The sequence below is a fragment of the Anas platyrhynchos genome, chromosome Z (genome assembly GCF_047663525.1).
Source record: "Anas platyrhynchos isolate ZD024472 breed Pekin duck chromosome Z, IASCAAS_PekinDuck_T2T, whole genome shotgun sequence".
NCBI classification, from domain to species: Eukaryota; Metazoa; Chordata; class Aves; order Anseriformes; family Anatidae; genus Anas; species Anas platyrhynchos.
The window spans coordinates 37,603,920-37,627,510 of NC_092621.1; the positions used below are offsets into that span (position 1 = coordinate 37,603,920).

The following is a 23,591-nucleotide window of genomic DNA, read 5'->3' on the forward strand; positions in this document are numbered from 1 at the left end:
AGTGAAAAAGCTGATGCTTAGTTCAGCACTCTAACACATGGCAAGATTTTACAAATACTTTCTAACCAAGAAGCTGTAAGAGTCCTCCTTTATATGCAACAGTTAAATGATTGATTCTTGCTTGTACTTTTCAATCACATTCCCTCTTCTAGATTCTTTATTTTCCACACAATAGATTACCTCCCATGCTTTCACTCCATAAGTAACATTTGACAAGTTGGGGAGAATGGGCAAACGGGTGTCCAAATCCCCAGATGTGAACTACTGATGCACTCTGCATTATCACATGTGGCAGGAGCTTAGGAAGTGCTCACTGCAAGAGGCTGCAGAAAGAACAACACCTGATGTTGTTAGATAAATGCTGAATATGCAGTTGAATGTTAGGTCGCCCAGCTTTACAAACCAAGCACAAGACATTGCAGACTTCTGTATTAAGCAAAAAGTACTACTCGTGCAAAAATGCTTCCCATCTTACACCACAGGTGGCAGTGAACAACAAACTGATGTTCAGGATGCTCCTTCAGTGTAACAAGTTCAATCACAGAATCACAGAATTACAGAATTTCTAGGTTGGAAGAGACCTCAAGATCATCGAGTTCAACCTCTGACCTAACGCTAACAGTCCCCACTAAACCATATCCCTAAGCTCTACCCATTCTGCTGTTTTATCACCAAAATATGCTGTTAGGATTCACTTAAACAGAGCTGGATTTTCTTTCCACATGCCCCTTTAAATCTTGTGAATCCCTGAGAGACCTGGATATCTCCCCTTTTTTCTTACTTTGTATTTTATTACCTTTGCTACAGGAAAAAAAAACAACGCAATTTAAAAAACTATTCTGTCTACAAGAGATACTGATTTAATTCACCAAGGTCCTCCCAAAGGATAATAGCAGATGTCCTCTTGTGCCTCAAAAAGCCTATGTAGACATCAAGCACTACCTTTCAACTTGGGAAGAAATTACTTTGCTCTAGAACTAAGACTGCTGACACAAGACAACCCTTCCCCATTCAGTTTGCTAGATCCTATCCACTAACAAAGAGACAGGCTTACCAAAGCAGTACAGAGCTTGTAGCTCTAAATACACTTCTGTCATACAGCAGAACAGTTCTACTGTTGCTGTGCATCAGAAAAAAAAATCATTAAAATCTCCAAATTAATGGAAAATAAAATAATAAGTTATACAGAACTACTTCCCCAGATTAATCTGTATTTCCATTAATAGATTTTAGATAAGTAAAATACAGTCTTGATCACTGTTTTGACAGCCATAATTTTTCTAGTTAAATTGCATGGAAAGGGGCTTGGAGGTTAAACAGCACAGAGAGCCATGTCTTGTTCCTTGTTTTGCTGAAGTAAGTGTAGAACAGATGTGAGCACAAAAATTTAAATACTTAATATTTTTACTCACTCGACAATCCCGCTGTAGCGTTTTCATTAATGCGCTGTGAGTTTCAGAGTCAAAATACAACCCTTCATGCATGTCTTGCAAGAAATCCAAGTCTTTGAACGTTGGGTTGGACTTCTCTCTCTCTTTTCTTGATGCTCTCCTTTTATATGTGGAGCCTTTCAAGTCGTATGTGAAATGCATTTTCAAGGCTCGTGGCAAAACATTGTTCATTACAACAATTCGAATATTAATGCCTCCTGACTGAACGCAGTACAGCCCATAAAATTTGGGTAGGAGAGTCCTTGGATTCTGGTTCAGGTTCTAGAACAGAAGAGATATTGTTAAGTATGTTTACTTTAAAGAAACTTACATGCTTGAGAATGTAATTTTTATGCCAAAGGACATTAACAAATAGCAAAAAAAAAAAAAAAAAAAAAGCATGTTTCCCTATTCAGTATAGTTCCTTTGACCAATTTATTTTCTTTGTGGGCCCAAATTTCAGAAAGCTAGTATAAACACAAGAACGTAAATACTCTGAATTGAAACTGAAAGAGAGGTCTATCATAGATCAAATCTACTGTGAAGCCCAGAGCACCACATACTCAGGCTGTCTTTTTCAGTGTGAATCACAGAATTGTCTAGGCTGGAAGAGACCTCCAAGATCACTGAGTCCAACCTCTGACTTAACACAAACCACTCCTCCACTAAAGCATATCATTAAGCTCCACATCTAAACATCTTTTAAAGACCAGGGATGGTGACCCAAACACTTCCCTGGGCAGCCCATTCCAGTGCCAAACAACCCTTTCAGTAAAGAAGTTCTTCTTAATATCCAACCTAAACCTCCCCTGGTGCAACTTTAGCCCATTCCCCCTCGTCCTGTCACCAGGCACGTGGGAGAATAGACCAACCCCACCTCGCTACAGCCTCCTTTAAGGTACCTATAGAGAACTTAGGTGAAGCTCTCTAGCTTCTAGGTGAAGGGTAAATAGAAGTCTTGCAGGAAAAGAAAGGATTCTGATACTACTGCACACTGTTTCTTGCCAGGTGGTTCCAATCTACTGTAAACTGCTACAATCATACTCCCTGCCATGCACAGTCCTGAAAAATATAACTGAATCTCTGATTCTGTTTGTATACCAGATTTTACTTTTCCATGTCCCACGAAGGCACAGACTGGGAGAAACCTAAACATATCCCAAAGATTTAATTTATTATTCTGACCTGAACAACCTTTGCATCCACCTGCTGGAAGAAGTTTAGGTCAAGTAAAGTTCTCATTGCTTTGACCTGGATTCTGAAAAACAGAAACCCTGTCTCCATACATTTCACAATGAGGGTGAGTGCCAAATGACCAGGTTGTCTCACATGAGTCTGAGGTCATAACAGAATCATGACTGACCATCAGAATAGGTGTGAAATTACCCAAATTCCACAACAAGTTAAAAAATAACTAGAAGATGGCAAGAGAGATATCTGAGAGCAAAAACCCATCCTTCTGAATGTAACTACTCTCAGTTTTTGGCATGAAAACCAAGAAAGGGGAAAAACTACTTCAGGTTGTGCATTATTACTAAGTCACAACATACAGCTACAGGAACAAAGCACTGTCATAGGAAACAATCTCAGTGATTAAGCTTTTACCCTTTGGAAACCCCTGCATATGTTAACATTGAGAATAAAGATCTTAAGAAAAAAAAGTGGTCTTACATTTACTTGTAATAATGATCAATTCAACCTTATGCTGAGATGATTATTGTGATTATGAACAAAAGTACCTGCCATCTTTTTTCTTTTTGATGCTGTCAGTGCATTAAATTTTTTAAACGAACACTGAATCCAACTTACTGTAGTAATGATATTCCTCATTTTTAGTGCAAGTGAGAGGGTAACTTTTCAAGTGTTTACTTAAGAAAGTATAGAAAGTAAAGAAAATCAGGCCAACAGTAAAAAGCCTAATACTTCAAAGTCCTGTCTACTGCCCAGAAGAATCTCTGTTTACATGTACATTGAGTGGCCTTATTTAAAAAAAAAAAAAGAACTTAGTTACATTTATTTGGGATTTATGGTCTCCCTTTCTGATACCTGATGCACATAAACCAAGACAATCAACTTAGCATTAGCCCTCAAAAAACACTCTACTTTAAAATTAAGTTCTGAACAACTTATATTGATAAGAATATTTTTAACATCACTGGTTTAATACATGAGAAATTGAAGCAGTCTGGAAACAAAAGTGAAACTGACCGGTCTAGTTTCTTTATCCACTCTGAGTGAAATGCAGAGGGTAGACAAACACAAAATGGAGAAAAAAGTTGAATTAGAAGTTTAGGAAACTTTTTTTGATTACTAACTTATTATAAGCAAAGTTTGGTATCAAGTCAGACGATGATATTCTGCTTCATCTTGAATGCTAAAGAACAACTGTAATCTTAAATTTATTCTTGATTTATATCTATTCTTTCTGATGGATGAGGGAGTACAAAGTCAAAAGGTAAGAGTGTCAAAAATACATGAAAAATATGGATAAAGTTACTGAAAGGTTAGAAGACATCAAATGAAACTGAATCTTTAGAAGTGTGAAGTGAAACTGGAAAAATACAGGTAATGATTTATAAAGATAGAAAAAGTCTTCAATTACTTACCATATAATAACCTGGCAAGAGCTTCTGAAGAAACTCAGCCTCTTTGTGTTGAACTGTTTTGATGATGAACTCATCATCACTAGTTACAAAAAATAAGGACCCACTGGCACCTGGATTGGATAATTCAATTAAAGGCTCACTGCAGATTGAATACTGGAAGAAATAAAAAAAGTTTTTCATTGCCAATCCATGCACTACTTATACACAAGCTTAATACAAATAATTGCAGGTGCAAATACACATGGGAAAATTGGGGAGCTCTATCCTTTGGGCTTCAACTGCAACAAAGCCACTGTACAGCAGGCTGGGTCACAGTAATTTGTTTGAGGACATGCTGCACAGCTGTGGAAGAAGCAGCTGTAAGCTAAGCATACAGTCCCTTTCCATGTCTCACTGCACCAGATGAATTCTTACAGGAGTGAAGTGAGCGAGTGAGGTGGAAACAATCCATCCCCACGCCATCAGCACTGCAAATGCAGAAGCCCTAAGATGACATTTTCTTTGAAACCATTTATGTTTCACATCTGTTTATGAAACACGTGTGGGAAGTACATTACAAAAAGCCACAGGAAGTACAGGTATTGAACTTAATAAAAGTAGGCAAGTCCTATTCTGTGCAGCTAGGGCTGACACCATTAACATAATAATCTCAGTAAAACTGAGAATGTAGTTTTCTGATTACTTGCCTGCTTGAAACAGGAAAACTAGATGTCAGCAAGTACAAAAAATTGCTTTTTGGAGGACCATTACTTTGGATGTTTAGACAGGCTCTCTTCTACAGGGAGACAGTAATATTTATGATCCCATTAAGGAGGAAAAAGTAACTGAGGACTGTTCTTTCCTAGTAGACCCAGACCTCACACAGAGGCTCATGTTCATTTATTAGATCTCCATTAATTCACACTTCATGTTCCGTTCAAGCTAAGTGGCAAAGAGATATTTAGCTCCAAAACCATAGAAAAATCTGTTTATATTAAACTTCAGAGTTTATTTAAAATATAACATTAAACTTTGATTCACACAGTCTTTTCCTCTGTTATATATCAGCAGCTTTACACACTTGGAGATTTAGCACACAGTCCAGTAATTTAAGATTTCAGTCTCTGAAAGAAACAAAATTATACAGGCCCTGTTGTGAGCAATGTAAGCACCAGGTAATTATTCTTTGCAGAGCAGTAGATCTCCTGTTCTTATCAGAACAAAACGAGTAACTGTTTCAGTAACAAATACCTGGTGTATTGAGTCAGTGCCTGAGATGAGTTGAGCACTTCCATGGGAAAAAAACAACTTACTAACCAGTTCTGTTTGCTGAAAATGGCTTTCATTAAATATAATCCAGAATCTGTCCTGTGATTTCTGATAGTTGTGATAGCAAAGAAAATTGACCCACAAAAAAGTAACAAGCATGTGTTTTTTTTTTTTTTTTTTTTTTTTTAAAGAAAAAAACAACACAACCTTGATCTAAGGAAGCACGCTTTCTATGTACTCAAAGTACTCCTTTATGCATTTTCTTATAGTGGCTCTAGCTGAGTCTTTTCCCACGCTTGGGATTTTTAAAACTTTTGCATGCAATAATTTTTTTGCCAGTTCCTCTCTCTGCTTCTGTAGTTCATAATGCCAGTTCATAATAGAGATCTTTCCTATTTATCCTAGCATTGCAGGAATCTAAGGATAGAACAGCGTTACTGGTCCACACTGCCACAAGCTTTCAGAGAGAAACAGCAATTGCATAACAATCTGAGTTTTTCTTGCCAAGATATAAAAAGCTTCTTTAACAACTTTCATTGTTGCATGCATTTGAAACCAATTATCTTAAACATTAAAGCTCAACAACACTGTTTAGCATAGGCAAGAATTACTAACCTATACTGTCCGCTGGTCATTTTATGGTTTAGTTCATTCCTATAAAATTAAAATCTACACACCAAACAAAGAGCCCACCTAGTTTTGCAACTGGAAGTGCTAGAGAGTAAATGAAATTAAAAATGAATAGTAACATAATCCTTCAAACCACAGCACATAGGGACTTCATAATCAAAAAGTTCCTTTATAAAATGTCAGTGCTCTATAAAGTTTCCAACTCAAGGTCTCTATTTCCTTCTGTAAGTTGTTCTAATGCATTGATTTTTGCCATTCAGTCCGATTCTTACAGTGCATTAGAGCTCAACCTCTTTGCCAAAGTTAAAATTGTAAATCTTTGAGTTCTGTCGTTCCAAATTAACCATGTAAAGCTTCTTCTACTTTCTGTAATTTATCCTCTCCTTTATTTAACTTTACTTTCTCATCAGCCCCAGTTGGACAATCAGTTTGCATATTATTACTGTAAAGTTAGAGACAAGATTTTAGATACTGAAAGCTAATTGTGGTCACTGCATGACAGACAGATTCAGATTTCACTAAAACAAGTGGGATTGTTCAGCCAGGATCCTGACACGTGCTTCTGGGAGCAATACTGTAGTCACAATCAATAGGGAAAAGGGTTCCAAACCAAAAATGGTTGTTTTATTATTTTATTTTTGATTTACGACTTGGTTTTATGATTATGACAACTCCTCTGATCACATATGCCTCTGGACCACAAAGGACTGAAACCTGCTCTGATTGCAGTATGATGCCCATTTAGTCAGAAACAAAAATGAATTCTAACTTGGTGTCAGAGCAAGTATAAACATAACAGCAAACCTGCATCAGTTACAACAGACTAAAATTTTAACTATATTTCAAAAAATAACTTTGTTGAAAAAAATATGCTTCTGTATTTTAAATAAAAAGATGGCACTTAATATTGAAACTGGTTAACTCTCCAGAGTACTGCACTCAGCTTTTCCTTAACCTAGGTAGGAAAAGGGGAACATACAGCAATAGTAGAAGTGTCCCAGACACATTGACCCAAGTACACTGTGCCCACACTGTGGTACAGAGAAATTTAAATCTCCTCTCTCACCAAAAATCAAAAATACTTCCTAAAGTTTCTTAACAGCTGCCAAAATTGAATGCCAGTTCAGAAGTAAATAATAATTTTTAAATGCCCATCTACACTGTCTACATGGAGACAGGAGGATAACTTCATTGAACTTTTGACCACTGAAAAATATGCTTTCTCCATTTCTATCTCTCCTGAAAAAGTTGCTCCTTCTCTTTGGAAACAGATCAAGGTGACAAGCTGTGCAGACAGCAAAAGGACTCTAAAACAAGTTAGAAATTTCCATCAGGAATTACTTATTTTGTAGCTAAGCAGAGTGGCACAAATTTCTATCAATAGCAAGTATGGTCTTCCTGTAATCTTTAATTTATACTACTGCAGAGTTCTTTAGGTGTAGTAGAAGTTGCAGGTGACAGAAGCTTTATTCTACTAAGTGCAGTCCTTTTGAGCAGTTGGCAACACAGCCTGAATACTTGGTCTTTCTCCAGGTCCATAAAAGAAAATATAATGTGTTACACCTTTATAAAACTCCAACCCAACAACATTTCCTAGCAACTAAAATCTGTAATTCAAAGGAATGATCTGCTTTTACATATAAGTAGTGCTCTAAGGGCTAGTAATACAAAATCCATACATGATGATATAGAATTAAAATCAGACGCCCACATTCAATCTAAATAAAAGCAAAAGCAACTGCACTTTGCTTTTATGTTCATTGTCCACGAAGGGGAAAGAAAATAAAAAAACATTATAATGTAATCAAACGCACTGAAGTCAGTGAAGTAAGATGTTAAGTGGTATTTCAGCATTATTTAATCCTTTTTTTTTAATGCATTTATTTCAAATTCCTTTGGTTTAAAGAAACTCATTTATAATTAATACCAAAAATATTTAAAAACACATTCTGAAGTAGTAAATAAAATAAAACAATAAAACTGATGCACAAAACTGCTAACGTGTATGGGGACTCTGATTTGTTGGGTGGACTACTGTGAGACAGAATGGACATGAGATAAACATCTAGAAAACAATCCAGCTGTCCCCTTTAGCCATACCCTTTGAAAAGCAGAAATACGGGAGAAGCAACATAAGTGGATCCTGGCAGTGCACAATCTAATGCCACCAACTAAAGCCTGCTCTTATGACAACACTAAATATTTTTCTCATGTAAGCAGCTGAACAGCAAGGAGGAATAAGTCTTCAAAGTATACCGATACTGGAAAAAAGAAAACACTAGAATATTTCTTTCTCAGGCCCTCATCACACTTTTCTCAAGGCTAGATGGGAATGTTTGCAGACAAGCATGTATTTAATGGAGTGAATAAGTTAAATAACAGAATAGCACTTGCACACAAGTACTGATTATAACTTCTCCAGAAACAGTGACCTGAATGAACAGTATTACTCAAGTTACTCTAGTCAATTAACAAGGCTTTTTTTTTTCCCTCCAGGAATCTTCTCAAAGAAGAAGAATTAAGACTTTTGTAAATCTCTAAAGATGTTCACTAATTATTAAACACTACACACAGAATCTATACCTATTTATGCACCATTAAAGCATCCTCCTCCTGTCAGTACAAAATGAGTATACATTATAATTATTCGTAACTCATAGGAAAACTGCAAGCTCTTACCAAATAATCATCGGGCTTGATACCAAAAAGTTCTCTGAAATATCGGAAGGCAAGAGGTGCGTATGTCTTAAATCTGAAGTCAGGATAATGATGAGCAGGGGTGAGATTGCTCCCTTCACTGAAAATGAAAATAAAACAAACCCAGTTATTATTTAGCAATTTATAGCAACATTCTGTAAATCTCATCCTTAAATGTAAAGCTATCTCAATCATTGACCTTGCTAGACAAGAGTCATGAACAGACAAATGTGCATTTATGTATCACCACTCATCAATGTAATACAAACAACCACAAGAGGCAAAGTATTGCCAGCAAATTCCTTTTTCTCTCCTTCAAGTCATTAGTCTTTTCACCATCATTTCCACATTCACAAAGATCATGTTTAAGCTACTGCTACAACTTCACACATCTCTCCAGGGTAAGCCAGTCCAATAGCTTACTAACACAGAAAGGGTCACCCCATTTCATGTAAGGCCTTCCAAAAAGCTTGGAAGTTAACCCAGAAAAACATAGCTTGGTGACCTGAACTGGTTCACAGGAGAGTCATACAGATACAGAAGACACTAAAAATGCAAAACAGATGAAAAGATACTAAAAATGAGACAGTACAAAAGAATACTAAAGCACAACAAAGAGGACAACACTGTGTTGCCAGAGCAGTGCTAAGGAAGCAGGTCTACTGGTCTTGTTTTGGTGCCAGCAGGCTTTGACTAGCTCAGCCTTATTTATGAATCTCCATCCGCAGCATTAATTTCTTCTGCAGGTTAATTACAGTTATGGTACCTCTTTCTTCCTTGCTAGTGCAATACAAGATTGGAAATACATACTGGAGTTGGTAACCTTAAAGTGTTTGTTTTTTTTTTTTGTTTATTTGCCTGTGACATCACATTTTCTTGCCTCAGTCTAAACCACCACTAGCTTTCATGCTCAGTTAAATTAGAACACAGGTTGTGCACATTGTGGGGAATTCTGGAAAATGGCATGCAGTTACACACAAGATACAGATTCAAGATAGACGAGGCATAGAGAAAGACTACTGTGGTGACCAATCTGGCAGACAGTCTTTCTTAAAGAAAGACATGAGAAGAATGTAGCCCTCTCTTAAATCTTTTCCTTGTTTTATACTACACTTTCACTGTGTGTTTAGGTTGCAGTTGTATGATTCTTTAGATGAACACTATGCTATTTAAGCTGAAGAAAAAGGCATGAAGATGTTGCCAGAAGGAAAAAAAAATTAAAAACCGCCTGTGGATTTCTTAATGCAGGAAATTTTAAAAAGGCTTTAAACAGAGGAATAATATTCTATACTATGATTTCAACGCAAGCAAGAACAGAATTAAGATATAGCTTGGTCACTCTACACAAGTTTATAAATAATTGAGAATAAAATCCATAATACTGGACATGGTGGCCAAAATAAGCTCCTCTGACAATGCTTTATCCATTTCATTTACCCTAATTAAATTATTCAGAGATGCATTATGTACCTATATGCTTAGCAACAGGAATATACAATGAATTCAAAGGAAAAAGACTCCAGGGATTCACATAAATGTGAAGAGGAATGAACTCAGTAAATGTCCTACAAAGACTAACTTATGTATCATGAACTTACTATACATGTAGGACAAGCATTGATTGTACAGAACCCAAACTTTTAAATATGTTAAAAAGCTTTGGTTCTGTACAATCAAGGCTTGTCCTATGAACTTGTCTCCTACCAGGTAACAATGTGATAACAGAAGTTTACCCCAACCCATTTAGCTGCCCCTGCATGCATAACACCAAAATCCACCAGAACTGAACTGCTGCCAACTAAAGAGTTTTAACTGGACAGGAAGCTTTCTCAGGCTCCAGAAATGCACTTTTAGATTTTTGAATAGGAGACAGATGAAGAAAAAAATTTGATTTCTGGCTGGAAATCACATGTCAAAGGCCATGGCTGAACAAAAATGCATACAAAGGCATTATAATGGTATTTCTTTGATTGCAAAACCACATGGTTAAGAGCTGGCGAAGGCTGCCTAGTCCTAATGAACTCATTTGCACATTTTATAGTCTAACATATAACAACTCTAAGGTATTAAAATCAAATCCACTTATATTTTATAGTTCCATTATATATTTAAAAAGAGAAATCAATAAGCTACTAGGCTGAATGGGATATTTTTCCTTACAGTTAAGACTGGCCAATGCTTTTTCTTACTTTTTGCTTACTTTCAGTACGTCACTCTTGCCTGACATGAAGCTTTGATTGACACTGAATTTTTCTGTAATATGGGGAGGACAAAGGATAAATATATAGTCATACTGAGAACTTGGGGCTACATTTGTAAATGTAGTAGATTGTTTTAAGATGCAGACAAGAAGAGAACAAAGTGTTCTTTGATGAAAAATCACATCCTTGTCACAAAAGATTTATCATCTCAACTTTATAATAAACCTCCTACCTTTTAGAACGTACCTTTATAAATCTGCTTCTTATAGCAATAACTCTTGTGTAAGTATGGCATCTTTTGTGTAAGTGTGGCAATAAATATATTACATGTCCTTGCTCTACTAGAACATGCCCGTCCCATCGTTGAAACTTCACTAGGGTCGCAATAAAGATAGGATGTTCTCTATGCTAATATCATGGGCCCAAGCCATTTCTTAAACACAGTATAAAGAAAAATGACCACAAGTAAAAAGAAAAAAAAGGTTCTTAAAGTCCATCTCTGGAGCTATTAATGCATAGTACATGGAAATTGGAAATTTATTCCAGAAAAAATAGAAAACAGCAGTTACTTTTGTACAGCACTGACACAAAGAACAATTCCATGTACCTAACAGCATAAGCTTACTTTATTACAGATGTGGTAGTCATTTCACTAAGCAGTTCAATTCCTTTATTCTTTGTAAAATTACTAAAAATTCTTTTTTTACCAAGGATCTGCAGGGTTTGTTATCATACTCTACAGTTTCTGCTGATCATATTGATTAATTTCAGTTTTGTTGCCTAATAGAATAGATTAGAAGATGCCAATAGTAAGCTTGTCTCTAATGTAAGAAACAAGCTTGACAAAAACGTAAGTTTTCTTGGTTAGCTTTCTGGATGAATGTTGCTTTTAACAGAACAGAAGAAGTACCCTGACTTCAAGTAGTTTCCTAAAATAATGAAAACTTTTGAAATCCTTGTGGCTAGGTATGTCCTTGCTCTCACCTGCAAAAGGACATTTTCCACTGACAGTTCAATACTGTCCTGTTCACTCTTGATGTAAATACATCTTTACCTTACTTTGACATGAAATTGTTCACAGCGTATCCTCTACCTATCCAAAAATCACTTGTAATAGATAAGGATGCTATGCACACTATTTGCAGGCAAAAGCAAGCCTCCAGGTAGGTGCATTAACTCAACCCACCATAAAAATTGCAATAATAAAATAAGATTCCCTTGTTTTCTCTCAAATAAAATACACCTCCCACTCTATTAGTTCCCAGGATGATTTATTCTGTGCTTTCTCCTTGCATTTTGCTGGGGAATTCACTCATTTATTCATGTGCATTTCACTCTTGTTGGATAAAAGAATATGTGCAACGCACTTCATATTATAATTTCTAATCAGGCTAGGTAGTTCCCAGGGTATGGCTATGTCTGTATAGCACATCAAGAAGAGTACCTGAGATTTGCTGACAAAAAATCTAGTCTACAAAATGGAGCTTTGGACATAAAAGAAATGCACTCCATAAAGAAAGAAGGCAATCATATAAATTTCCTCTCATGTAGATTAGAGCATGCATCTACCAAGAAATAGAAATTACTTTTAATACCAGCTTTGATTCCTGCAACCTTGGGGGAGTCTAGTCTCTGTACATGAGCTATGACAAGTAACAGACTTTGGAAAGTTTATGAATCAATTGCAACTTATGAGGTAATTTAATAATCTTTCCTGAAGACCACACGAAAGTAGAAGACTGGTAGTTAGAACAAAAAGGAGAGATTAATGTTAACCTATGCAAGTCAGATTTTAATATCTAGGATAAAAAAATAAAATAAATATTTTCCAGAAGGAAACAGGAGAGCTGGTCACCTGGGATATGGATAAGGCTGAGGAACTCAATGACTATTTTGCCTTGGTCTTCACCAACAAGAGTTCCAGCCACATGGCCAAGGCTCCAAAAGGCAAAGTCTGGGACTGGGAGAATGAAGAACCACCCTGCATAGGAGATGATCAGGTTCAAGACCATTTAAGGAACCTGAAGGTGCACAAGTCCATGGGATCTGATGAGATGCATTTGTGGGTCCTAAAGGCATATGTAGTTGCTAAGCCATTCTCTGTCATACTTGAGAAGTTGTGGTAGTCCAATGAAGTTCCCACTGATTGGAAGAAGGGAAACATAACCCCCATTTTTAAAAAGGAAAACCTGGGGAATTACAGGCCAGTCAGGTAGTCTCACCTCTGTGCCTGGCAAGATCATGGAGCAGATCCTCCTCGAAACTATGCTAAGGAACATGGAAAATAAGGAGAGGATTGGTGACAGGCAACATGGCTTCACTAAAGGTAGATCATGCCCAACAAACCTGGTGGCCTTCTGTGACATGGTTACAGCATTGGTGGAGAGGAAAAGAGCAACTGACATCATCTACCTGGACTTCTGTAAAGCATTTAACACTGCCGCCCATGACATCCTTGTCTCTAAATTGGAGAGACATGATTTTGATGGATGGACCACTCGGTGGGTAAGGAATTGGCTGGATGGCTGCACTCTATGAGTTGTGGTCAATGTCCAAGTGCAGATCAGTAGCCAGTGGTGCTCTTCAGGGGTCAGTATTGAGACTAGCATGGTTTAATGTCTTTGTCAGTGATATGGACAGGGGGATCAAGGGCACCCTCACTAAGTTTGCTGATGGCACAAAGCTGTGTGGTGAAGAGAGATGGGATGCCATCCAGAGGGACCTGGACAGGCTTGTGCGAACCTCATGAAGTTCAACAAGACCAAGTGCAAGGTCCTGCATCTGGGACGAGGCAATCCCAAGCTCAGATACAGGCTGGGCTAAGAATGGATTGAGAGCAGGACTTGGATTAAGGACTAAGACTGGATTGAGAGGAGGACTTGGAGATACTGGTGGATAAGAAGCTCAACATGAGGCAGCAACGTGCACTTGTAGCCCAGAAAGCCAACTATATCACATCAAAAGCAGTGTGGCCTGCAGGGCAATGGAGACGATTCTCCCGCTCTGCTCTGCTTTTGTGAGACCCCACCTGGAGCACTGCCTTTAGCTGTGGGGCCCCCAGCACAAGAAGGACGTGGACCTGTTGGAGCAAGTCCAGAGGAGGCCACAAGATGATCAAAGGGCTGGAGCACCTCTCCTACAAAGACAGGCTGAGGGAGTTGTGGTTTTTCAGCCTGGAGAAAAGAAGGACCTGGGGAGACCTTATTGCAGACTTCTGTATGTAAAAGGGAAGATGGGATGGGACTCTGACAGGAGTAGTGATAGGACAAGGGATAAGGGATTTAAACCTAAAAAGGGCAGGTTTAAGTTAGATGTAAGGAATAGATTCTTCACTCAGAGGGCGGTGAGGCACTGGAACAGGTTGCCCAGAGAAGCTGTAGAACACCTCCAGGGATGGGGCATCAAGACCAGGCTGGATGGGGCTTTGGGCAACCTGGTCTGGTGGGAGGTGTCCCTGCCCATGGCAGGGGGGTTAGAACTAAATGATCTTTATGGTCCTTTCCAAACCCAAACAATTTATGATTCTATGAAATATATGTATTTTTAAGTAACAGTATGTGCATCTTAACTTTTCTTCTAGTAAATGATGTGGGTTGATTTAAATATAGGTGGTGCAACATCAAACTAACAATGAACTAACACCAATTATATTTTCAATGGCTAACCCTGTGGCTTGCAAAAATTCTGCTAAACAGGACACCCACATGTGTTCCTTGGCAGCTTTTCTTTTCTGTGGCCTCACCCTGGTGGGAAGTGCCCATGAGATAGCACACTTCTCTGAAGGTGCAGGGAAGATGAGCTGCATCTCTTGATAACAAGCATTCAGCAAAGAGCAGTGTTAATATTCTGTGATGTAGCTGTTTACAAAATAAGTAGTCATAGCACAGTTGTGTATCCACACATAACCTTCTTGTATATAAAAAAGGTAAAGAGAAGGAACAAAAGAAGAGAAGAATATCAGTTCTCTCATGTTACAGCAACTTTTTTCAAGTCTGAAAATCACAATAAAACATCTAACATTAAATGCTCCCAGCATTAAAAACTAGCAAAGAGTATCCAATCTCAGTGCTACCGTTCTTGGAACAAGCTGCTCATTTATAACCCATCAAGATGTATTCAAGTGCTACTAACTGTATACAACAAATACACTCATAGACCAGTGCTAATGTAGTTCAGGCACAGCTTTGGCATATTCGTTTCCTACATACTATTTCAGGAAAACAATTGTTTCCCATATGGTAGAAATAAGTATTATGGCTACCTGTACAAATAGGTGTGTGTTTGCTTTTTTTCACATTGTGGGATAAAGTCCAGTGGTAATATGCTTGCTTCTCACTGTATTTGCTATATTTTTGGTTACTATTTACCCTATGTTAAGCAGTCCCCTGCAGAGGCAGCTGTAGAGTAGACCTGTGAATTGCAAATAACTTCAAAACAAGTCAAGCCAGTGGTATCTGTGGAACAGCTGAATACACAGACATTTTCTTATGATGATGATATGACTATTTAACAAACAATTGGAGACGCATTTAATGCAAGGGATCTCTGAGTCCTTCTTGAATAGGTAAGTAGGCCTACAAGGTCATGTAACCACACAAGTATCCAGAGTATCTCAGGTTTACCAAGAATTTGATACTAATGTAAGTGGGCAAGACCAGTAGTTCATAATGAATGTGGGTTTTGCTTTTGTTGCCACAGTATCACCATTTCAAATACTATTTGTTTTGAAACAGGAAACTAACTGCTTCCTCCTATTTTTGCTGTCACTCTACTCACAAACCATGAAAAAGTGTTTTAACTTGGGTCATCCTGCATATCTCTGTGACTGAAGCACTAAAAAAAAAAAAAAAAGAGTATTTCTTTATAAAAGGTGTCAGGCAGCCTTCTTAGCTGTCTGTTGAAACTGCCCAATTGGAAACAGATATGCTCACATAAATTACACAACAACTTAAGTGTTGATATGAATATTTGAATCTATTCACATGTAATTTTCAGAATATTTTATGCTTCTTCAATTAAAAAGACACTGTTCGGTCCATCACAAAACCTATGATACCTGTTTGGTACAAAGACATTCCCAAGGCCAAGTGTCATACCAGAAGACAGTACACTTCAGTCTCTGAGGTAAGGTAAAACCCAGACAAACCCTAAACTTTGCCCAAACTTTTACTTTTCTTAGCAATTTCCACTGCTGATTTGGGCTGTGATTCACATGCTACCTTACCACAGTATTAAGCTTTGGATATTAAATAGCAGAAAGCACTGAATAATCTTTCATCAGCATCAGAAGAAAGCAATTTGCAATTGAACTAGTTCCTTGTACAAATGACTGTAGCTGCAGGGCACATTCAGGTCAAAAAACATGTAACAGACTTAATATTTTAATTAGAAACCACAACTGTTCATAACATACAGGGTCTAGATCCTGTAAACACAGCATATTAGTGAGGGAAGTGCACAAGACTGATTAACAGCTTGCTGCAAAAAAGGTCAAAGACAACTGTGCTTAGCAGTGGCCTGTATCTGAGAAAACAAGAAGACATGAAGCCTGAAACATACTGCTTTTCTCCAAATGCTCTGAATTTCTGAAGCTGCATACTACCGACTAGCTGAAGTTGGCAGACAGTATGGAGTGGCTCGTCAAACCACTGCAGAAAATGTGCCTACCTAATAAGTGTCTGCTGGAATTGCTTAGCAAGCTGCCCACATTCCCAGTTCACAGGCAGCTAGCTGCACAGCCACGTGGCCCAGCGACCAGCTTGAGCCAACAGTGCCAGACACAGCTGGGCTGGTTAGCTTGGCACCAAGGCTTTCCAACCATGGCCATGCTACCTGGAGCTTAGCTCTGAATTTAAATTAGATAGCTGTCAAAATACTACCGTAACCACATTGCACAAATGATTGATTTGGGAACAAAATGTCACACCAAGAGATGAACTGATTCCAACTGAGGCCAGAGGCACTGAGCATAATGCAGGAAGACCAGAAAAAGCCCCACACAGCTGAAATATGGGACAGAGAAGGGAGGAGAGAGAGAGCAGGCAGGATGCATGACTTTCCCACTGAATCCTCCAGCTATTGCTGCTGTAGATAAGCACCAGATAAGCAACTCCCTGTTGTATTTTCAAAGCAGTGTTTAAAAGCAGTTTCTCCTGTGGTTTCAGCCTATGCAGGGAGTTAGGCTGAGACTTCAGATGTCCTGTCTTCAGGATCAACTGGGTCACTGCAAACTGCATTTGTTTTTTTAGCACAAAGGGCACATTTGCACAGTGCCATTTAAACTCAGTCTGGACTGTAGTTCTAAATACACCCTTTTATAGCAACCCCTATTAATACCTCACTTAACTCCCAAAAGCAACACAGTATAAACTCCCTATTAAAAAAAAGGAAAGTCACAAAAGGGACAATGTAAAGTAGAAAGTACCAAAGGCACTTTCCCACCTCCTCAGTTGCCACGATGTACAAATGAAACCAAGCAACTTTGCAATTCAAATCCACTCACTCTGCTAAGATACCCATACTTCACTGAGAGTCACTTCCTGAAACAAACACCTAAATGAATCTGGGATAACCTATAACCCAATTAAACCCAGTTACAAAGTAACTCTGAGTCAGGCAAACCTGTAATCTGCGGGTTAATCCTGATTTACAACAGCTCCCACAATAAGTAGTGCAAGTATGTTCAATTCTGAACTGACCATTTTTCCTTGCCTCTTTCCTCCCTCCTTCAGTAACTGTGAATTGTGCTGAAAGCATTTTCCTGTGGTTACCAAAGCTGGGCTACAGACAGTACTGAGGTTTACTTCAGGGGCTGAGGGAGATTCAGAGACTATTGCTCTTTGGTCACTTACTGAGTTTATAAAACAACTGTTAGTTTGTTAGCTATTTTTCCCTAAAACAGCTCAGATGATACTGTTTTGCTCACTGGAACACAGCCTGTTGTTTTGCTGCATTTCTACTAGCTCAGGCTTATTTTATCACAGGCACTATGACAATGCTCATCTTGCTGTTAAAAGAACAGGTGTGCCTGCGACTGTGCAAAACAACTGTTCTCACTTCTCTTTCCAAATCACACCTGCCAGATCTGGATGTCACTGGGGAATATCAGCTAATACCCTGCTTGGAGTTGCAGCTAAATTATGTATACCCCACGCAAGAGGAAAAATGTTGCTTCTTGCTTGGTAAGTAACAATGTTCTGCACCATGCTTGATGCACTGACTCGACAGGTTCTCTTCCAGCTGTAGGTATTGGGCGAAAGGATTGCTTCACCTCAGCTTGCTCTTGGATGCTCATCACCTCCCAACAGTAGTCAGCCCACTGCATCTGCTGGTGTAACTAATTTGAACTTACAACTTTCAATCCTGACCAGTCCAAGCCAAAAACAGACAGGACATGCAATATTATCTGTTCACCTCCAGCTATGGTAATGAAGCCAGCTACAGATATGAGTCAGGAATTAACCATATAATGCCACCGTTAAAGACTCAAAATGCCGGTACCCTTGTCCATCAGGAAAGAAGCCTGTACCACTACATGTAATACTAAATTATGATTTATGCAAATTAATACCACCTTGGATCAAAAATACTTTAGATGAATGTGCATGTTATGTGAAGACAAGAGATAGACTTTAAATTTGTGATTTGTTTGTTAGTTTAAGAAATGAAGTGTCATGATTGTTTTTAAGAGACTGCTATGGACAGCCAATTCTTAGTTTCAGAGAAAGTATTACCAGCTAGAGCTATGTGTAGAAAGGCTCTTTGTTACAGACAAGATGAGTTACTATATTATGTACTCCTGCTTACTAGACAGCTGTTCAAAACCAACAAGTCAGACTACTTGCTGATCCAGCCATTTCTTTTGTTCATATCCTTTTCCTTTTTTTTTTTTTTGGTATCTGTCTACAAAGGTGCTACTACAGCTTTTATGATAAATTTCATGTTACTGCAAACAGGCTATTACTTCAGTCTTTGTTCTCTTTCTCAGTCAGATGGGATCACTCCTAGTTCTCCCCTAAAACCAGTACCAAACAACCAAGGAAATTCTTTTTCGAGTGTAGAAGCATGGAAGTTTCATAGGTGACTACAAATCATTTTTATCTTACTTGCCTTTTGGAACAATGTTAAAAAAGATACAGATAAGCCTTTTTTTCCCCAAAAAACTTGGCTATATAATAAAACAGTTTTGTCACGTATATCTCATTGTGTTTCATGAACAACGAAGTCAGTATCACAGCCAAACAAACAACTACAGAATCCTGCACAGCTGTCACAGTTGCAAAGTTTACAAATATGATGTCTCATTCCATTTTTCAGAAGAATACACTTATTTACATGATACGCAAATGTCTCAGTTTAACAAAGAAAAAATTGAGGTTACAGTGTATGAAAACACATGCACATAGGCAATGTATCAAGGTTTATCTAATCCCCAAGAGAAAGACTACAAAGTTGTGTACAGACATTAGTTAACAACAGAACATAGGGTATGGGATATCCTTGATTCCTACAAATGTAATGTAAATGCTTCTTTTCACATAAGAAATACCCCTACTCCTTAAAAGATACCTCAGTTCAGAGGAAATCAGAAGTTGAAACTAGAAAATTTACTTCAGTAGAGATCAACTTCAACCTACTACAATTATTTCATTCATGGTCAGTTTAAGTTCCTGTTTAGTGACATTAATAATCTCTGAACATTATTAGAAACTGTTTATGAAGTAACATTCAAATTGCAAATGAACCAAACTTAAAAAAAAAGACTTTAAATATTTCCAAATTCAGGAATTACTGCATAGATAGCATCTCCTTAAAAAATAATGGACACTACTAGTACTTAGTAATTCTGGAAGTCCAGACAACACTAAATAGAATACATCCTCCTGGCTTTGAAATACATTTCTTATTTTCATATACCTGCTTTATTTATTCATACCATAAATAACTTTGAAGTTACGTGACACTGTACATCAGCTTCTGAACCAACAAATGAAGATGACCTTGATTTCTCTCAGTGTAACTGTATTATTACAGATTCTGCATCATCATTGCCAAACGCAAGGCAGTAATAGTGCACAACTTGCAGTATGCTATTAAGAGCCAAACCTAGTCACAGGCTAAAATCCTGGCTAGAATGCTATATTAAAGCTAACATCTTATGTTACTCTTAACCCTGTGGAACTGGAATTTGCATTGATTTTGATAAAACCTCAAGAAAATTGCAAGTACTATCCTCAGTTTTCAGAGACCAAACTACATTTGTGAACGCTGGGTGTAATACTTGCTATATAGATCCATCAATCACTTTCAACTGTAGTTAACAACTCATTTAACTGAAAGTGTCACAATTATTTTCCTTCTCTAGATAAGACATGCCTCACCTCTTCAGTTGAAGTGTGATCTTCCCAGCTTTCTCCCTACCTACATTTTCAATGACAACTTCAAGACAGGAGCATTTTCAAGTTCTCCTACCTCAAGCTTACTCTAACCCCATTTTGTCAGAATTGTAAACCAATCCTTATTTGAGATATTTAAGTAGAGTTCCATTATGAAATTCTGCAAGAAAGTAATTTGAATAGGCTGGTCCTTACCTGGGTAGGAAGACGCTTTCCACTACATAGAAGTCTTGCATAAGAACATCTCTGTCTGGTTTTGATGTGAGGTTTCCTACTGTGTATCCTATTCCCAGCTGGATAGCACCTTTAATAGCTGAGGATGCAGTCTGCATAGAAAGTAAGAATTCAAGCATCAGTTTGCTACAAGCAGATTTCTTTATCAGTAATATAATACACTAAACACATAATCGTTATCATAATAACAATGCTACATCATCTTTACCTCCTTGCCTTCAAGAGCAGAGAACATTTATCCAGAGATGATTTTTTTTTCAATTACAAAATTTAAAGAAATACTAGGCTGTAGCAAAAGCCACAAAAAAATACTCCGTACAGACTGAGAGCTTTAAAACTGTCTAAAGAATGTAGACATCAGGTTCTAACTTGGACACTTCCAATATAATTAGACATCCAAACCCCTTCCCAAGTCTGAAACTGCATGCATTCTCTTCTGGGAAAAAAAAAAAGAAGTTACAAATTGCATGGGAATGTACACGCATGCCAATGTGTAAGTCACTATGCTGGTTGCTGTTCTACATACAAATTCTGGGTACAAATGTATTTACTAAATTCTGGTTAGCAGTCAGTACAAGAGGTGTACTGACTGGGGGGAATCCAGAGAGAAAGCAAAGTGATGAGGAACAAAAAATCTCTATAAAAATCTATGCACAGAGAGTGAAAGACTTAAGTGACTTAGATTCAAGTAACAAGGTTTGCAGGGGACAGAAGGGTTCAAATGGGCAGTGCCAGATTGTTTTAGACACCATATATGCAAACTGAGCTCATCTCTGATATTTTCTCATGCTGACTAGACAATCCTGCTTTGATGGATAAAAAAAATGGTAGAAGTGAGTCAAGATAAGAAATTGCCCAGGAAAGGAACTCTGAAGAAAATATGGAAAGAGTGACTAATGGAAATGATTGGGAAGGCAAAGAAGGTTGTGAGGAAGGAAATATCTTCCCTTAGCATGGTATATTTTCTCTAAATTGAAGACACTATTTTGATGCCTGTATTCAGGTTTTGTCTCCCACCCACCAAACCAGAGATTGTATCAGCAAAGCAAAAAACACCAGAAGCTCCATGATCAGAACTATTGGAGCACTCAAAAAACATTTCAGAAATGAGTGGGAATTACATAAGAAAGAGTTATGTATACAAAACTACTTTTGTTTTAGTTCTCAGAACAGCTTATGCCAAAGTCACTGCTTATTTTTAGAAAAGAAAATATGGAGATGTGTAGTTCCTCATTAATTAAGACTGCACACCAAGCAAAACTTGCACTTTTATAACAGTTCTGAACAGGCAATTTGGTGGGAACAAACAATGCCACCGTTCTTAGACTGATACTTTGACTAGTAAAAAGATTTGGCTTGTGTTGTAAGATGATTCACATTTTTCTTTCCTAAAAAGGCCTCTATTCATGAATGATTAATGCCCAACAAAAGCAGTAATTATGTAACTTCGATCAAACCAATACACATACAAAAAGAGTCTGTGCTTCATAGCTGGACCCCCATCCTGTTCACTGCCACAGTGCGGGACTACGTCTGAAAACACAACACAGATAAACCAGTACTCTATTTTACTGAGACAGGACATTCAAAAAACAAATAAAAATGCAGGTAACCCAGTAATGTGATTCCAAGAGGACAGTACTGGATCACCATTCTGGCATGTAAAAAAAATTCTGTAGGATTTCTGCAAATACAGACCTTATCTACAAGGTTATTTTCTTGTGAATTTCCACTCCTATTCAGGGGTGACATTAGTAATCACCCATAATCACAGCAATGGGTTTAACAGAAAATCAATGTTATTAATTATTCAGGATATTTTAAAAACTGTTTTCAAACAAATTGATAGAAGTTACAGCATGCTGAAGGCAATTGCTGACCCAGGTCAATTGCTTATGAACTACTGTCATGAGTTAACAACCCTCACAAAGGCTGGTCAACCAAGACTCCCTTACAAAAGGCTATTTTTTTTTTTTTTGTTTCCACAAGCCTTAAAATGAAAACAAAAATCTTGGAATTTATCTCAATACAAATGCTTGTTTTGGTCTATTGTTTATTATTATTATTGTTTTGTGGTTAAGAATGGAATCCAAGGAGGAGAAAAAGAGCTGCTCCTCAGGCCTTAGGGAAAATGTTCTTGATTCATCCATTTCACTGCTGAACTGCTCAAATATATATATTTATTTATATATATATATTTATTGGAAGTCAGTGTCTACCAATGCAAATGGCAAATATCCACTCTCAGCGTTCATTTTTCCTTACTCAGGCACTTCTTCCAATGCTTATAAAAGCAGCAAAGTCTAGTTTCAAACCTAAAACCCTCATATCTTTCAATTCCTCTTAAATACTCCCTACTGTAGAAAAAGCAATAAAGTTTAGCAATCTTCTGTGGCAAGAATTCTCCCTTGTAGAGACTGAAATATTTTATATATATATATATATATATATATATATATATATATTTATACTGGTCTCATGCGGATGTTCACAAAATTGCCTTGGGCCCATGTATCAGCTGTAACTGTGCAGCAACTCTTGGATCATTTACCAGGTTATCATCACCTTCTGAAGCTCTAAGAAATCAAAGAATGAGAATAATCAGGAAGATGAACAACTTCAGTTCATGAATTATATACCCTGGAACTAACTGGATTCATAGCAAATAATGTATGCCCTGACAACTGTCTTTGCTACCTAAAGTGGAATAACAAAACAAATGCCTATCATCCTCCTTTTACTGATTAGGGTATTCCTACCTACTGTACAGGTGTGCTCAATGTTATGTTTTGTACTGACAGTGGGACAGAAACCCATGAAAATGTTGCCAGTTTCATACTGGACTATCTTTTACTGACCCTAGTACTGCAAATCCTAATGTGTCAGGCCTGAAGTTGTCCACCTCCGAAACATTAACAGCATAAACTTGAATGGGCATAAGCACACATCCTTATTTTTCTCAGATCAACTCAAATCCTAAGTGTTATTGATTTAATACCTACTTCTAATCCTGCTGTTGAAAAAGAGATTTGCTGTCCACTCTCCAGCCCACAAAATATATGCAAGCTACCCATCACACTGTGCCAACAGCAACATCTATGTGGCCAGACAACTTAAAAAAGAGCTGATACAAGAGCAAGTTTTCAGCAG

At 37.6% G+C, this 23,591-nt stretch overlaps 1 protein-coding gene across 8 annotated transcripts in view; it reads right to left on the reverse strand.

Moving 5' to 3' along the window:
* The window catches only part of PIP5K1B (phosphatidylinositol-4-phosphate 5-kinase type 1 beta), a 113,216-nt gene that overhangs the window by 39,584 nt on the left and 50,041 nt on the right, over nucleotides 1-23,591 (reverse strand). For all 8 annotated transcript variants that reach the window (XM_027446911.3, XM_027446909.3, XM_072031588.1 and 5 more), the window contains 4 exons: nucleotides 20,403-20,533; nucleotides 8,594-8,711; nucleotides 4,037-4,189; nucleotides 1,413-1,712 (listed from right to left, as the gene is read on the reverse strand). In XM_027446911.3, coding sequence (XP_027302712.1) covers nucleotides 1,413-1,712; nucleotides 4,037-4,189; nucleotides 8,594-8,711; nucleotides 20,403-20,533 — 702 coding nt within the window. The remainder of the gene's footprint in view (nucleotides 1-1,412; nucleotides 1,713-4,036; nucleotides 4,190-8,593; nucleotides 8,712-20,402; nucleotides 20,534-23,591) is intronic.